A 17,938-nucleotide genomic window follows, 5' to 3' on the forward strand; every position below is an offset into this window, starting at 1 on the left:
AAACACGCCCCATAATCACCGCTCTATGGAGCAGTATCAGACTCATATTCTGACTAGAATTGAGTAGGACTACGTCAGGCTACTTTTTTCCCCCCTGAAGTTTAAAATCGCTGCCCAATCAAACATATGTCTCCATTCCAGCCCACCTGACTCAAGTTAGGGTTCCCCCTCCTCTGGTGTGATGCAACAAGTAAAGAACTAAAACATGCAGGACAGGAATCCCTGAGGAACATGGGTGGGAACTTCTGACTTACACGCCTGATGAAAATATTCCCAGGTTTACTAGAAAGATAAAATGAAATCAAATGAAAGTTGAATCTAAAAAAGTCTTTTTCAACATTTTGTTTGCAGTTTTAAAGTATTTTTTCACATAATTTTTTCAGTTCCAAAAAAATCCTTTTGAACCATTTTAAATAGCACCAATGTAGCTCCATAACTCTATATTTATTCATACATATACAGAGAAGTAACTTAAATGCATACATGGTTTATAAAAAAACCCTGTAAATGTTGGAAACTGTAACTCATATACGTATGTTTACATTTATCAGTCCTGCTTACTTTTGATCACTGCTGCACTTTAATGTCTTGAGAGCTGTACTAAACTTAATTTCTTTTTGTATACTCTGTGTGTAAAAAAAGACAAAGTCTGTCTAAGTCTAAGCATAGTTTTCAAAATAGTAATTAAAATGTATTTTCAATTATTTAATTATTTATTAGTGCAAGTATTAATAAAAAAACGAAAATATTGAATAATGTATTAGATGAATAAATGTGCCATCTACTTATTTCACGGTATATTAATGAATGTCATTGGATATTCAGAATTGATGTATTTCATAAAATATTTTGTCCCTCCATAACCTCAGGGATCACATCACATGCGACTGTGAAAACCACTGTGAGACCCCCCCACTAAGTGTCTCCCCCGGCAGTCCTCTGTGCAGAAAAGCTGCACCTTTCTTACAAGCCACATGGTTCAAAGCATGAGAAAAAAGGAGTGGCTAATAGTCCGGGAATTACGGTAAATTAAAAAACAGGTACAGTAAGCTTCTGTAGGCACTGTAGCTATTTAAAGACTTTATATTTATATGGGGGGGGCTTACAAATGAGGTGATAACCCGTTTATTCAGTGTCATAAAAGAAAAAAGAGAACAGCCTCAGAATAAAGAAATTTGAGTACTGCATGATTTAAAACCTCTGCATCTCTCCAGTGCAGAAACAGGAGGAGAGGCGAGCAGCATGGAGATACGCAGCTCAGATATTTCACATGGCTGGGGCTCCCTCAACCGCAATGACACATATTGATCCGGTGGGTTATTTAGCAGCTGTGCTGTTTGTCTCAGAGGGTCAGGAGGTGAACGGGATGTGGGGGATGTGATATAGGAACAGGCATTTGACAGACACCTAAAAACACTCTACAGTGAGGAGAGAACTGGCCAATCAACAGCCAAGAATACGTCAGGGTGAGATCAACAGGCTGATGCACAAACGGAACAACAAGTTTCTCACATTATGATTTCATCTGTTTTCCTACTTCTACTGTCATCCTTTAAAAAGTTTCCTTAGACATTCTGACTCTGGCTCAACCGTCTGACCCCTTAGGTCTGAGATGTTTTTTTAGAGATATAAATCCTGATGATGACCCCAACTTTTTCGTTTGGAAGTTTAGTAAACTAAGAGATAACCTAAAGCAGTCTGAGAGCGCCAGCAAAATGACTCGGGACTCATAAATCTGTGCTGGTCTTTAATAACGTGCTGCGGATATATTGAGGAGCACTAAGCCTGATTTAAACTTGGGAGGAACCACTGAGAGGAAGTTCTCAGATGTGTTGCTAAACAGACCGGGTGACAGAGCTGAAGGATCAGTTCCAGCAGAGCAATCTTTACTCAATAAAGGAGTCGGTAAACAGATCCGCTGGGGACCACCAACATAAATGCTCACTGGCGCAGCCGTAACTTTAAACAGCAACATATACATGCGGAACGCCGGGGGAGCCCAACTGATCCCAGTCACAGAGTTCGACCTGCTTTACAGCAGTAAAAACTTGTTATGATCCTACAGGAGAATGTGCATTACAAGGCAGTTCGGCGGTCAACTGATCCCAGCCACAGATTTAGTATTCCTGGCTAAGATGAGCTTCATGGCGAGAGGCTGCCTTATGTGGCGTCCTACGGGCTGTTACCGGAGCGCAGTTAACTCATTTATGATTTTAGTGATTGCATTCCCTCACAAAGATTTCTAAGCTAATGAATATTTAGAATTTTCACTTTATTGTAGAAAAACTAAAAAGTTGCAGGTAGATCCATTTAGAGGAATGGTAAAAATGGATAAAAATACTATAGTTTGATCGACACTGGTGATACCAAGTTAAGAACACTACAGTCATCAGATCAGCAAAGCTGGAACATGAAATGTGGTATCTGTAAAAAAAAAAAATCATATAAATCAATTGATAAATGCATTTAATTCAGTTCCTCTGTGTGGAGTTGTCTGTTCCAGAATAATAAATTGGAAACATGACATAGAAAAATAATGTTTTCATTCCTTTAAAGAAAGTTTCCATTAAAAATAGCAAAAAAATATCTTGAATTAAGGATTTTGCCAGAGGTAATAACCAAGGCAAAGCATTCAATGAAGGTGTGTCCAGAGTTTGGACTTTTACTGTATTTCAACAACTGCTCTATAGAAAGGGAGAAGAAATGGGACGGAAAAATAGACAGGAAGTGATTTCAACTATAAATCAAGTGATGAAAAGGATGTGTGCTTGTTTGGGGTGTTGTGCACTACTCCACTGACGATGCACAAATCAAGACAATGCAGACATTTTGCTGACGTTGACGTAGGTTTCAGCGCACTCCAATGACAGAGAAGGGAAACACTTCACCCACACCAAAGAGAACAACATGCCCTGTTCAAAACTATTCTTTATTAATCTATTTCTTTCCATTTCTTGCAACGTTTTAGACACAAAGGAGTCAAACGAATTTACAGGAATCTGCCGTTTGACCTCTTAATAAAGGATATTAAACTACCTAGATTTAAAATGTTGTAATCTAATGTGTAGAAAAATAACTTTACATCCCGCATTATATGTTCTTCTTCAACAAGTGATTATAATAGTGAGTTAAAAGCTAACATGTCTAAATAGTGTGCGGGGTCAGTGTCAATTTACCAAAGTATTAGGGGTTTTATAACAGGCGCCCTACATGGCTGGGGAAGGTGTGATTGTATCAGTTTAAACCTAGCTTAAGCTTGTTTCTAGGTTTATACTCTTAATTTGAAGTAAGAAAGAAAAATAGGAAATAAATGTTGAGTTAAAAACTAAGGAAAAACGGCTTATATGACTGACCAACGATCCTGACCCGGAAAGAGAACAGAAATCTGAGAGGCTAATCGTTAGCTGCTAATAATGCTAATGTTGTTGTTTCACAGTTTTAATGAGTCTGGCTGATCTGATCATCTCTAGTTCCAAAAATTGAATTTAGAAAATATCTTGTTAAATCTAGATTTTTCTAAAACAAAGTTTACAATTTATTTATTTTTCAAAAGCAGAATTTGATTCACTTTTTGATGGTATGAAGGTCATTTTACAATTGAACTGGTCAGAACCGGATCTCCTTAAAACAAAGCTTATAATTATTAAGAATAAAAAATTCTTGATTCTATTAAAAACATTGTTTAAAACCCATCTGGGCTTATCATGAACCCAACACTGACTAATTTAATGAGCAGATTGTATTTTAACCAAGACAGATGAAATAATTTAGTTGAGTTGAAAAAGCTACAAAATGTGAAAGGATAAAAAGTTCTCTAAAAATATTTAAACAGGGTTTATACAGGAAAAATTAACTCTAACTTAATGCTTTTTAATACTCTTAGAAGATATTTTAATGCCACCAACAGGTGCCCGTCGACAGGCTGCAGCCATGTCCTGAATTCCTTGTTTTCCAGCCCCCTTTTGTTAAAATTTGATTTTTCCCCTCATTCTCTAGCTTAATCTCCGACTCAAGCTTCTTTTCTGAACATACAGCTTTGCGATCAACCGGAAGCAGTTCCACGCATATAAAGCATTTTAAATGCTTTATTTTTTTAAATAAAGCATTTTAAATGCCACAATAAACACATTTTATGAATCTTAATGCCAATTAAGGCCTTAATTAAAAAAATAATAACTTAATGATTTTTAATGACCCGCTGAAACCCTGTTAAACATTCCTAAAGAGTAAGAGAAGCAATTGAAAGATAAAAGTTTCAAAGCCAGAGAGCAGAGAGGTATAATTGAAGCATTAATGTTCTAAAATAAGATGGTTTGCTTTGAAACAACAATAAAAAGCAGTAAAAATCACGCTCATGTTTTTAATTAGGCTGTCAAGACGATATTCCAGAGAAACCGCCTTGGAAAACGCTCTAATTATACTCATAGGTTCATCACCTGAACGCATCCAGCCACTCACCCACACAGGCTTTTTCTAAGGCTCTGATCGTACATCACTATGAAAAAAAAAAAGTGCTTGACAGAAAAAGACATCTTTTCCTTTATGTGGAGAGACATTTCAACACGCCGATGAATATGTATGTTTAGAAAAGGACATTTGAATTTAAGACATCTTAACACTTCCTGATGTGGTAAAAATAGAGGAAAGCTTTCAGATTTTCTCAGAAAGTATTTATTGGTTTTTTGATGACGCCAGAGGGAAATTTTGTCCAGAAGGCTAAAAAGAAAAGAAAGATTACATTTAGAGGAGCTCTCTATTATGGGACTTGATGGCACTGAGGAAAAATTAAGCTAGATTTAGGATTACGTAGCACAAAATAAAAACAAAACAGATGGAGGCTTTTTTTTTGTTTTGCAATAAAGAACTAAAAATATATCTTTAAAAAAACCCAGAAAGATGGGTTGATTTGCTTAAATAAAGTTGGCATAGAACAAGAGCAATTTGTTTCAAGGTGTGTCTACACAGTACAGATCAGAGAGTTGCAGATAGCACGCCTTGATCTGCTTGAAGCCTTGGGCTCTTGCTTTGTAGTTACACATTTTAACTCTGCACCAGCCGCAGAATCCTCTCTCTGGTGATCTGCAGCAGAGCGGGTAACCCTGCACTCTGTCTGCTCACCTTTTTTAAGGCCTGGAAATGCCTCTCATGTTTAGTCGGGGTAACTGGGGTCACCCTATTGAGGAGATGACATCACACAGGAAGAGATGCACCCACTGATCCCCTTATGGTAAAAATTGATTTACGTTTTGGAAAAATTAACATCATAAAACATGAGATGATTCTACTATACCTATAGAAATATGGCTTTAATCAGAAAAGATACAATGGATAGATCCAATCATTTCTGATACAATAAATGAGTGCTTAATTTAATACATTAGCTTTTTTTTTTAGCTTAGCTTAATGAAAATGACAATTTTCATAGATTTCATAAGACAAGATTTCATAGACAATCTTATTAAATCTACTTATTTGCGTGTAGTTCAGTCCGGTTGCAAACGTTTTCCCAAAACATGACCACATCCTGCTGCCGTATTGTTATTTTTTGTATTAATCAAATTTGTTATTCTATCAAGCCCTTGATATCGCACGTGATATCGCACATGTGAGCAAGGGATAAACAAGGAAGTAGCCATATGCTGCTAAGCCAGTTAGCACCTCCCAGCAAAGTATGGAAATACCGAAGAAAAGTCCATGACAAGTTCAGAGAAACCAACAAAAAAAAGCACCTTATTCCACGAAGGATAAGACTTGAACAGTGTTCTGAATATAGCAGGAACTAAATATCGTGTTTACTTAAGTAGAAGCTAAAAATGCTAATTTGACGGATGGGTGAGTAAATGTCCTCATTAGTACTGATGCTAGTGATAGCAATGATATTCTTATGCTGCGTTCACACCGAACGCAGCAGGAGCAGCGAGTTTCCATGCAAAGGCAATGGTTTATGCGTGTCAAGGCGCAATAAAATGTCCCGCATCGCGTCTGAGCATATGAAGCAGCGCGTCGGGTGTGTTTAAGCATCTGACGCACGCGCCACGCCGCATATGCGCTGCTGTTCGAGATGGAAAAATTTAACTTTTGCTGCTGGACACATCAACCAATCAGAGATGCTGATCTGGGAGCTGGCGGGGAGACAGACACAGCACTCCTGATGCAGATCACTATGATCACTCCACTGGAACAGTTTATTAATGCCTAAATTAACTTAAAATGCTGAAAACTGCCAGCAAAACATGTTCGCTTTTATTATCCTGGTGCCTGCAGTTTGGATTACGTACATGAAAACCGCTTTCCAGCTGCCGCGGCAAACCAACCGGGCCTGAGGCTGCTGTTGAATGGGATTCCTACTGACAGTGCACCGCTGGTATGTGGGGGTCTGAGCGGCTCCGACAGAAATAATATTGGAAGGCAGGATGGTAATCTGGATGAACTGACTGCACTGATTAAGTTTTCAGGTGAATTTTCCCACTTAAAAACATATTAAAACTACTTTATTCCCACTGATCACAGCAAATATAGCTGCAGGGCAAATAAAGGATAGAGTAGCCCTGCCCAATGCGCGTCACACCCACTTTTCCACTGCGCAGCCAGAGCAGCAAAGCTGCTTTAGTGTCAGAATGAACTTGTACAAGCATCAAAAATGAAGCAGCAGACGCGTTTTTGCTGCTCCTGCTGCGTTTGGTGTGAACGCAGCTTTAGACTCTACAGTCTAAGTGACATTAATATAAACAGATAGATTGATTGGTTTTCACCTTTTTGCTGTATCACTGTTCTTTTAGGAGGCTCTGGGAAGGCCTAGCTAGAGCTGCTATACATCAATTTACTAATTTAATGTCAGCTAATCTCAGACCAATTAGAGCTATTGCTTTACAGCGAGGCGCCGCAGGACGATGGGCCTCTATTTAGTAGTTGCCATCTGCAGACTACCAGCAGATGGAACCATACTTATTCTGCTGCTCATATCCGGTGCTTGAATTCTATTTAGGCTCAAAAAGGACTATAATGACGTCAAGTTTATGTAAATTTATTTCATTCAAATCAAATGGTTTCTCTTCTTTTTTGTACGGGGATATATTATGTCTCAACAAAATCTTGTACCTTGGATATAACTATAACTTATATTTTGTTGTGCTGTACATTCTAGTTTTGGCATTGTAAAAAACAAATATTTTAGCCAATATTTAGGGCATAAATGCATTTTTAATACTAAAGAAAATATTATTCAAATATCATTTGATGAACATAGCATAGTTGAAAACAGTTAAAAATAAAATTTAGGGTTAAAAAGCATTTGCAGGTTTATTTTCAAAAAGGGGAAAGAATAAAACTAAATGTCTTTTATTGTTGTGTTGAATTTTAAAGGTGTAGTAGACAAGCTATTTTCTGGAAATATAGGTAAAAAATGACCCAATTGTTTGAATAACTGCTTGCTCTTCAGCTCCCCAGGTGGAATGACTATCAAGCATGTGTGAGTCCAGTTGGTCTGTCAACAACACTGTCTCCAAACACTCGAACACACAAACTTAGCTACAGTGGGGACTGTGGAGATCCGATGATCCCCGCAGAACTTAAAGCTGATCATCCACTATAACTTTAACCTTTTCTCTCTGTTTGTTCATAAATACATCTTACCAAATAAAAGCCAGTTGCACCTGGTGGTTTTTTGAGATTATCTATAAAAATTGAGGCCTGCCTCATATCCCATCCAATCCGTAATGACGTCTCTTTTCGGTGAAGCTCTCAACAGGAGGAATGGCCCCAAGTGTTTCTACCCTGTAAGCTTCAGCTCCGACACCCTGGTTTCCAATTTCTGGATCACTCGCTAGGTCAAACCAAGTGGATAAAGATGGCAGCCATTTATATCACTTCCAATGAATAACCTGCTGTTTTTAATCTAGACTCTTTCTTCATTTGCGTGCTGTCAATACCATGTGCAAAATGGCAGTAAATCATGTGACCAGAGAAGATGTCCCACTAATAAAACCCGTTTGAAAGCTGAAACCAACGTTGACCTTCTACAGGGGCTTTTACTGTCTGCAGTTCCAAAATAATTGCCCTGTCAAACGTCACTCAAGTTCACGTCCAGCTTAGCTGTCCTCCATTTCAGACAAGATGAAGAGACTTGCAGAGTCTGTTGGGTTAGTAAAATGGAGAGTCCTCTAAGCATGTGGTACAGGAAGTCCTCACGCACCCTGACTAGATGCAGGATGGCAGAGGCTGATGAGAGGTGAAGCAGAGTGCAGAGCCGCAGGGGCTGATCAGAACCGGCCCAGATTATGCTATATTATCCAAGCACTTCTAATGAAAGTGACCTTCTATGAATGCCACCGATTATGAGAAATGATCCTTTTTAAATGAAGTCTTCAATCACAGTCACAGATCCCCAGCTGACAGTTATTATGTAAAAAGCTGCCTTCATATAAGAAGAAGAGATCTTTTTTGATCATCATCACAAATATGGAAGTAAATAGTTCTTCTTAATTGACTCTATTTTAGCCTATTTCCACAACAAATTAGCAGAAGCACGACTAGCCAGATTAAAGCAGATTAAGCACCATTTGTAGAAGGTAATGAACATGTCACTGCGTCGGGTCAGGCGGAGTGATGGTCCTAAAGGCAAAGGGGACGGACTTTGCTTTCTGTTCTATAATCTCTGGGAGTTTTTCTCCACACTAATACAGACACTTTTAATTTTAGAGCACAGCATTAAGGGCAGAGTTTATGTGGTGCAAACCCATTTCTTGGTTGAATTTGGGTTTCCAGACATTTTCGACGCAAGAAAATAAAGCAGAGACGGGCGGAGGGTGATGCACAGAGGATTTTGTTTCACTTCGCCGTATCCTTGGGAAAGCAAGACAAATATAAATATAAAGAGCACAAACTGCAGCTTCAAAATTAGCAAATTTGCTTTTATCTGAAATCAAAGAGATTCCTACAAATGCATTAAACGCAACCTTTTGTTTTGTTTTCCCTTTTTTTTTGGTAATAATTTGTCAAACTGGGACCACAGCCAGCTTTTCCAGCAAAACGAAGGCTCTTGTTTTGAACAAATATAATTAGTTATTTTTAATGTTCTTGCTGCAATGCTGAAGCTAATTTGTATTTAGTAAAGAACAGTCCTTGATGAGCTATTCCCCCTGGCTGAGAGGCCCGCTTTGGATTCTGAACCAGCATAAAATCCTTGAATTAAAGAAAACTCAAGGGCCTTCTACTTTCCAGAGATTGGCGAAGGCTGGAGATGTTGAGATTAGAATAGATGTCTCAGTGGCATCAGGCGCTCCGTCCTAAGCAACAGAGTATTATTCCACTCCGCTGAGCTCTGTTCTATAAAAAATTATTGAACTCAATCCTTTTTTGTTGCTATTTTCTCCAAAATGAGTGTTTCTTTATTCCTGCAACCAAAATAAAAGGAATCTGCTTCTAATATTTTTTTTTCAGTGCACTGAAAGATTGTTGAAGGATGTTTTTATTTGAAAAAGGACATCCTTAAGTTGTCTCCATTGAACCAACGATAACTGGTGTGTACTGTATGTCTGTTACCATGTTTGAAAAACAAAGAAAGTGAACTGTTAAAAGGATAAATAAAGGCTGAAATATGACACACAGCATGTGAACCGTGACGATTTTAATAGGCAAATCCAGCAGAGGCCTAAAGCAGGACCAAAGAGATGCATCATCTGCCCGTTCATGACCTATTGTTAGAATACTAGTGAAACCCTGCGTTCCTTTCCTCTCCAGCTGGTAGATTGGTAATATGTCTGCTTATTGAGTAAATAAGGGCGGGAAAAGGCAATAAACGAATGCCAGGACAAATACCTAAAGAGCAGTTCTTATACTAGGATATTATCAAAAACACCTCAACCTGGACGCCGGTGCACTTTGAGGTCAGAACACTGACTGACGGAGAGCAGCTGCATTACATTCTATCAGCGTTATAAATAGATTTTTGTACTTTTATTGCTGTGTGGTGAAGATTGTTTCTGGTCCTTCATCCCCATGTAGCAGCTGCACTGCTGCTGAGAGGATGGCTCTGTGAAGGGCGGTTTAGGCTGCATGTAGAGGACTTTAAGCCCAGTCTCACCTTGACGATTTAGACCAGCGTGTGCCTGATGTACGAAAAATTTGGCAAAAACGCTGGCATACGTTGGATAAGTTATGGGTACGTTTTGTATAAGTTATGAGCACGCTGAAGCACGCTGAAACACGTCGAGTACGGCGGGAAATTTTGAGCATGCTCATATGCCAGCATTTTCAATAACTCTTCTGTGCAATATTCAATAACTCAGTGCAATACTTATTTATTGATGTTACTTCTTCAATAACTCAGTGCAATATATATGTATATATATACTCTTTACCCTGTATATAGCTAGCTCTTACTCATAGAAAAAACCTATTTATTGTGCAGGAATAGGTCTTGGACTGTGTTACACTGGTAGTCAAGTAATCAACATTTCGTTGTCAAGATTCACCTTGTGTTTTTTGTGCAATGACAATAAAGCAAGTCTAAGTCTATACTTGGGCCATAAGTAACATGTACGTTATATAATAGTTGACATATGTTAAGTGTACTGTAAGTTACTCATAAGTCATGGTGTCTAGCTTATTCATAACCTATGAGTAACTTGTGCATAACTTGACTTATCAAGAACTTATCTCCAACGTATATCAACGTATCTGACATGTTCCAGACATTGAATGTATTTCTAACTTACAGCTATTGTATAATGGCATATTAGCATCATTTTGGTATAAAAGAGGGTTCACAAGAGGAAACTGTTCTCCTCCAGACTTCCTCCCCATCATAGGATGAGTGAGAAAGTGAGTGTGATGGATTCTCCCTGCATTCACACCCACAACCACGACCAACAAAATTGCTAGTAGACATGATGCTAAATCTGCTGTCACTGCAAACCTTCCTTCTTTCTTTCTTTTTTTCCTTTTTATTCGTTTATTCTTTTTTTTTTGGGGCGGGTGGTAAACAGCTGCTAGGTCAATACCACAATCAAAGAAATCTTTTTATGCAGGCCTGGTGCTTCCAGGTGCATTGCTGCCCCCCTCAACCACTAGTTTGTAACATTTCATTGGCATTATGCTGCCGTGTGTTATGCATAAGTTAGGCTGTCGCTGGACATCCGCTCTGGACTCATTACGAATACTCTATGTATACGCCCAATATTGAATAAACATATAGAAAGTTGAGTGTATGCCAGCGTTTCAGGAGATTCTGGGTCATCAGGCTAAATCTGCAAGGTGTGACAGGGGCATTAGGGAACAGCCTTCCCTCCACCCATCCTTCATAGACTGTTTCAACCTCTTCCCTCACTCAGGCAACTGAGGAACATGCAGAGCAAGACCACAAGGCTCAGGAACAGTTTCTACCCTGAAGCTGATAGACCCCTGAACTCAGGTTGCATTTAATTCATCTGAACCTCTTTCTTCTCTTACATATCAAACTGATTGAACTGAGTCCAAAATTCATAGCAGAAACATTCCAATGTGAGATGGTAAGACAATAAAAAGTCCTTAAATATTACTTCATTGTTGCCAGTGCGTGAGTAGATTACCTCAATCTGACCAGTTCTATGGGAGGATTTGTGTTGCGCTCACTTAGAACCTTACCTTTGGGTGGGCATCTGGTCCAGAGGTATACGGAGCCAAGCTGGGGGGAACATCTGTGATGTAGGTCTTTCTGGGGCCTTGAGGTTGGTATGGTTGAGCTGGGACTGGATCTGGTCTCCTGGAGCCTCCTCCCCCGACCTGTGGTCCCCCAGGGTACTGCTGTATCTGATGAGCCGAGGGGGAGAAGCCCGGTTGTGGCGGTCCGTAAGCAAAGTCGGGACCTTTGGGCTGGGCCGGCATGTACTGCACCTGTGCTGGGCTGCGAATCGGCTGCTGGCCGTAGTGGTAGCCAGCGGGGGCCTGGTGCTGAGGGCTAGGTTGGGCGGACCGCACTTGGACATTGAAGGTGGGCTGACTGGGGGTCGATGCTGTGGTGTAGGAGGCTGGAACAGGCTGAGGAGCCATGTTGCTTTGAGGCTTGGCTACAGGGCTGACAGGGGGAGGTGGGACTCCCCCTTGAGGCTGAGGTTTGGGCATTGTCTTCTTGGTCGCAGTCAGAGGCGGCTGGTTGGGAATGACCATGCGCTTGTAACCCGTCACCGGGGCATTGGGGGTAGAGCCTGCGGAGGAGCCGGGATTCTGCAAAAGGGAAGAAACATCCCCATTTAAACCAAAAAAGTAACTTAGTCAACTTCAGTATATTTCTGTGTGAAACTTTTAACCTCGGCCCTTATTCCTTTCACTTTCTAAGTGCTTGAAGAGAAAGCAGCAGTTAATCACAGCTTTCTGTTCCAACTTGCCTCTATTCAAGCACTTAGGGTTACCATGACCTGGATGACTGACGGTGTGCTTTAAGAGATATTTCACGTTAGATGAACAAAACCTAGCTACAAAACAAAAGTAGTGACGGCAAATATCACCTTCCTGTTCACCAGCTTCCTATTGAGGATCATCACGAATTACAATAAACAGATCCACCCACAACCCATAATATTCACATTGGACCATTAAGGACCTAAAAAGATTGATGTTGTTTTTGGCTCAGTTGAAGGAAACATCTCATTCAATAAAGATTACAGCCCATCAGATGGGAGCTTTTAACCTCTTTTTTAAATAACCATTCTGTTTTGTTTTTGGCCTCAAAGCTTCGTTAGAGAACACCAGTGAACAAACGGCTTCATGAAGGCCGATGAACCCTGCAGACAGGTCAAAGAAGGAGCTCTGATTAATCCATCAACTCAAAATGTAGCTGGATGTGCTTTAAGGTGCTAGAAGTGAAGAAACACATCAAAATATCAACTATTGTACGACACAATCCCTGAAAAAAAACACAAAGGACTTCATCCTAGGGCTGGGCGATAATTCAATAACGATATATATCGATCGATAGACGTGTGGCGCAATAGAAAAAAAGAGGGTCGATAAAAGTTCAATAAAAAAGAAACGCTGTTTTCCTTCCTTCTCATTGTAGCCTAGCATGTAGGTTTATGCTAGTCACTGCTTCCTCCCAACCAATCACAATCGCGGACCCAGGCATGCCGTCACCAAGCGCCGCCCTCTCAAACCACAACACAGAGCACATGAAGATGCAGCAAGGAGAGGCAGAGGAAATTGTTTCAAAGAAGGGTTTTTGTAGTTCGGCAGTCTGGCAGTATTTCGGTCATGGCAAGTCGGACCAAAAACAAACCACAGTCATCTGTAAATTGTGTAGGGAACCAGTGAAAACGAAGTCTGATAACAAAACCAACTTTTTTTTTTTTTTATCATCTCAGCCGCTCACACCCGCAGGAGTACGAGCTGTGGAGGCCCCGACGCGGCTCTCCTCCGAGGAATCATCGGGGAAAATATATATATATATATATATATATATATATATATATTCAGTTCTGGGCAGTTTCCCACGTAGTTCTAACAATTGAGATAAAAATGCTGAGGGGCCAGAAACTTCAAAGTAATAACTCAGGTTAAAGCAGGAAACGGGGGCGGCGGCGGCGGGGGGGGATTTATTTATTTCTTATATTTATTTTGGTCACTTTTCTGGTCACTTTAGTTTATTCTTTGGCAGTATTTAATAACATAACTCAGGTATCTTAAGTTGTTTTTCTTTAAAACAATTCTGTTATAGTTAAAAAAGTTGGTTAAATAAAGATTTAATTCGAAGTCTGTGTTTGTGTTTTTTATTAAAATTAAATCATTTAGCAATATTATAAAAAGTCCAGGCAGAGCTGCACATAAAATATGGTTTCAAATCTTTTCAATAATTATCGATATCGATCAATATGCATTTTTTTTTTTATCGATAAGCTTTTTTTCTATATCGCCCAGCCCTACTTCATCCTTCCATTAGGATGAGACCCAACACATACATTCACTTATTTAGATTCATTTCAGTTAATAAAAAATAAATAAAGTAAGCAATTCTGTATACTTTTGGGAGTAGTTTCACTTTAGGATATTTTACTTCATTAATACTCTTGTTAGAGTATTGCTACTACTGTTAAATGAGTTTGGTTTCTAGTTTCTCTACCGATCACGAGAAACCAGAACCATTCCAGCTGATATCAGAGCCAGAAGTCTTTTTTTTTTTTAATAGAATATGAGCATAAAATACTGTTCCAATTGGTTTTATAAGTTTATGTAAAAAAAAAAAAAAAAGATTTGGAAATGTGTTTCTTTGACTTTTTTTTTTTTATTCTGTCATCATGTTGTTTAGTTTTATTTTATTTATTCTTTTTTACAACTTGGAATAGCAAAATATGCACACAGATTTCCAGTGATGGGACTAACGGCGTTGAAAGTAACGGCGTTACTAACGCCGCTACCTTTTTTCATTAACGAGTAATCAAAATGATTACTCTTACTGTAACTATAACGCAGTTGCAATTGCCGGCACCCCGTTACTGCGTGTTAGTCAGGTCGCACAATTAACCTTTTTTCATGATAGGACTCGTGCGCGCGTCATGAGAGAGGGGAGGATGGAGAGTGAGGAGGACTCCAGCGGCAAAACAGCGCTTTCCAGATGGAAATACTGGTGTTACGTCGAGCAGTTACTTTTTGGGAGAAGTAACTAGTAACTATAACTAATTACTTTTTCAAAGTAACGTGCTCAACACTGCAGATTTCTGTCTGGTTTTAAACATTAAATCAGATATATGGAGGTAACAGTTTCAGCTATTTGATCAAACAAGTTTTTACTGCTTGGATGACTTTTTTTTTTTTGCTCTAATTGTTTTGTAAAAAAAACAAAATAAGAAGTTAAAATTAACTTTAACTCTTCCCGCCTCTGTTTGACACATACTGTACCCCTAAAGGTAAATGCAAATGATATTTGGCACTAAATAGTATCAATACACGACGTCAAAATACAGACATGACATTTGTCAGATTGGTTTTAATACGAGATAAAATTATGAATTATTTTTGTTTTACTTCACATTCATGAGCTACAACATACAAAATCCCATTAAAGGTGACACAATGTGGAAAGGTTTAACAGGCTTGAATACTTTATGCTTCTGTGCGGCTCTCTATAATCTATGGATAATAAAGCAAAAGGGGAGTGGGGAAAAAAATGCTTGGCAAAGGATACTATGACAGCCGACTGGCAGCGGCGGTCGACACTTCTGCTGACACCAGCTGCTTGTACGGAGGGGCTGCTAAATCACTGAAATTTGTGGCGCTGGTGTTCCTGGGAAGAGACGGCGTTAAAGCAGCGACACAACCCTGTGCTGAGGCCTCGGCCGTCCGAATGACTGCAGCGTTTCGATCTGGTGTCAAACAAAATACAGCAGCTAATAATCAGTGCTTCTCTGAGATGTCAGAGACTTCTACCCCCCTGCCAGAGAAATCTCTCTTGTGTAAGTAATAAGTGTTTTTCACCAGTGCTGCATATTGGTGTCAGACGTTCAACCATTCTAAAAAAGGTCTATCATTAACCTTGGATGGCCTTATTAGGTTACTGCCTGAAGCCAAGAATCTAAGTCAATTAGTAAATTTGCAGCACTACAAGAGCAGAAAAAATGAACATCGGTAGCCTTGTCTTCCGAAATGGGGCAATTGCTTCCCCCTTAAAAGGTGATCAAAGCTGTGCAGACGTGTCATAAATAGGGAGGTTTTCATGGAGCTAAACTGGAGAGAAAAATAATAATAATAAAAAGTGGAAAAAAATATATTGTTATGTTATCCTTCTAACGCACAGGGATGAAATAAATTAAAAGTTTTGGAAAAATGCATCAACTGTGTGTAAATCCTATCCTATCCTATCTAATCGAAGTTAGAGGGAAGCCCCAAAGGAACCGTTAAAAAGAAGCTCCAGCAAAATACTTTTCCCTCTGATTTCTGTCCCACTGATTACTGCTGATGTTTATTTAAAATCTGTGTCTGTGCGCATATGTATGGAAACGGCTCCGCTGTGCCCTTTAGGAAGAGATATTACTTAATTTAAATGTTTCATGGCTTTTAAATACTTGAGATTATTAATTTATCTTTAAGGCCTTAGAATCTACGCTAGCATTTAGTTTGAACAGCGCTGGCAATGCAAATCGGCCCCCTCAAAATAATTACGCTGTCATGGTGGGTTTTCCACAAATTACATTAAGAGAATAGATTCATCCCTTTTTCTTGGGGGCGATGAAATTAATCAAATGTTTAACATCAGAGCAGAAAATGTCTCTGTAGTGGAGAATATTTCCAAATTAACAAATTCCTCCGTTTGTCTTGGAGTGGTCAAGTTCAGTGAGATCAAACTAGATGGTATCAGGCCTTAATTAGACAATTAGATGAAGAGGATTACAGTAGGTTGATGATAATGTTCAATGGATGTCAATGTGGTTTGCCTCTTAAAAATAAGGGAATGAGAACATTTAGTAAAAAATAAAAACTACAGCTGCTCACTCGGCTAAATACGGGTTACAAATTAGAATGTAATTTAAAGTATGTAAAGTTTATACCACAGTTGCTCACCTTAGTCTCATGCAGGGTTGCAGAAAGATGACCACACTCTGCTGTTATTTTTTTAGTGTTTCACACTTAAAGTCTTTCTTGCACATTTATATTAAAGGAGGTAGATTACCTCCATGTGTGCATGGGAGGTAAACTAGGAAGTAGCATACTGCGGGTAAGCCAGTTAGCAACTCTAATAAACCCTCTAAAGTAAACATTTTAATTCATATCTTATGAAGTCCTGCAAGGATCAGCAAAGAGTGCAGTTTTTTAATGCATTTAGACGATGATAAAGTTCATACTGCAAGCTTTAATGCTCTTTTAGATTTTTGTTTTGCGTCATTTCACATTTCCAAATATATGCGACCTGAATGTGATCTCCTGTCTGAACTGCATTGACAGAACTTTAATGTAAAGTGGAGGATTTGCACATGAACAACCCCGTACCGGTTCCCAAGGGGGAACGCCTATTAAACGTGTGCGAGAGCATGCACAAGCACAATTGTCCTCGTGCATTCTCTGTTTAAAGTTGCTGTTTGCATCGTTGATAAAACCTTACTTTGCAACAGAAGATTTGCAATTTCTCCTCAAAAGGTCAGTCTCACCTCCTTGTTATGCCGAGAATTACCACCCCTGTCACACACTGCTGAGAAAATGGATTGAAATATGAAAGAAAAATATATTCTTAATGTTTTGTCAGAAATGATATAGAATGGTGTTGATAGAAAAAGTGGGAAATGCCATCCACTGAGCGGAAAACATATTCATCGGACACTGATTGTAGCGCACTGAGTAAAACTTGCCTCCATACAAGCAAAAATCGGTTTCATTCGAATTTATCTGTCCACCAAAACTATAAATTTTAGGGCATTAAAAGTTCCATTTTCATTCATATTTCAATCCGTTTTGTCATTAGTTGTGCGAGAGGAGAGCTAATTCTCGGCAGCCAGGTATTTCTCAGCACAGGGTTAGCTGAAAATGGGGACAAGCACGTAGGATGTCCTTAAATGAACATATCACCAGAATGATTGACAGTTAGAAGGACCACTTATTTTGATGATCCACCTGGAAAGAAACATTCTCCACAATACCTTTAAAAGTCCTGCATGTGCAGTTGATGATCTCCATGATGTCACAAGTAGCGAGTGTTCTCTTATGGACGGTAGTGCTGGAGCAAATCTTATGATCTTTCTTTTTTCCAACTGGAGCCCGCGCAGTGATAATGCAATGTTTTTAAAACGATAGAAAAAGACTCAGCATAATCGTACACCTTGGTTGTTGTTTTTCTTCCCGCTTTTGCATAGAAAGGCGCACGATAGTGACCTTTGTCGAGTATAAAAGACGTTTGAGTCGGAAGAATGCGACCTGGCTGTTGAGACACAGGTCGCATTTGAAAAGGTCAGAACCTGGTCCCATCACGCTGGGGCGTGAACCT

At 39.2% G+C, this 17,938-nt stretch overlaps 1 protein-coding gene across 1 annotated transcript in view; it reads right to left on the minus strand.

Moving 5' to 3' along the window:
* LOC107088672 (lipoma-preferred partner homolog) overlaps positions 1 to 12,200 on the minus strand; it is a 103,198-nt gene extending 90,998 nt beyond the window's left edge. The window contains exon 1 of the mRNA XM_015380982.1: positions 11,623 to 12,200. Coding sequence (XP_015236468.1) covers positions 11,623 to 12,144 — 522 coding nt within the window. The 5' untranslated portion in view covers positions 12,145 to 12,200. The remainder of the gene's footprint in view (positions 1 to 11,622) is intronic.
* Between the last annotated feature and the right edge of the window lie 5,738 nt (positions 12,201 to 17,938).

The sequence above is a fragment of the Cyprinodon variegatus genome, unplaced genomic scaffold, assembly GCF_000732505.1.
Source record: "Cyprinodon variegatus isolate N-32 unplaced genomic scaffold, C_variegatus-1.0 Scaffold226, whole genome shotgun sequence".
In the NCBI taxonomy this organism is placed as follows: domain Eukaryota; kingdom Metazoa; phylum Chordata; class Actinopteri; order Cyprinodontiformes; family Cyprinodontidae; genus Cyprinodon; species Cyprinodon variegatus.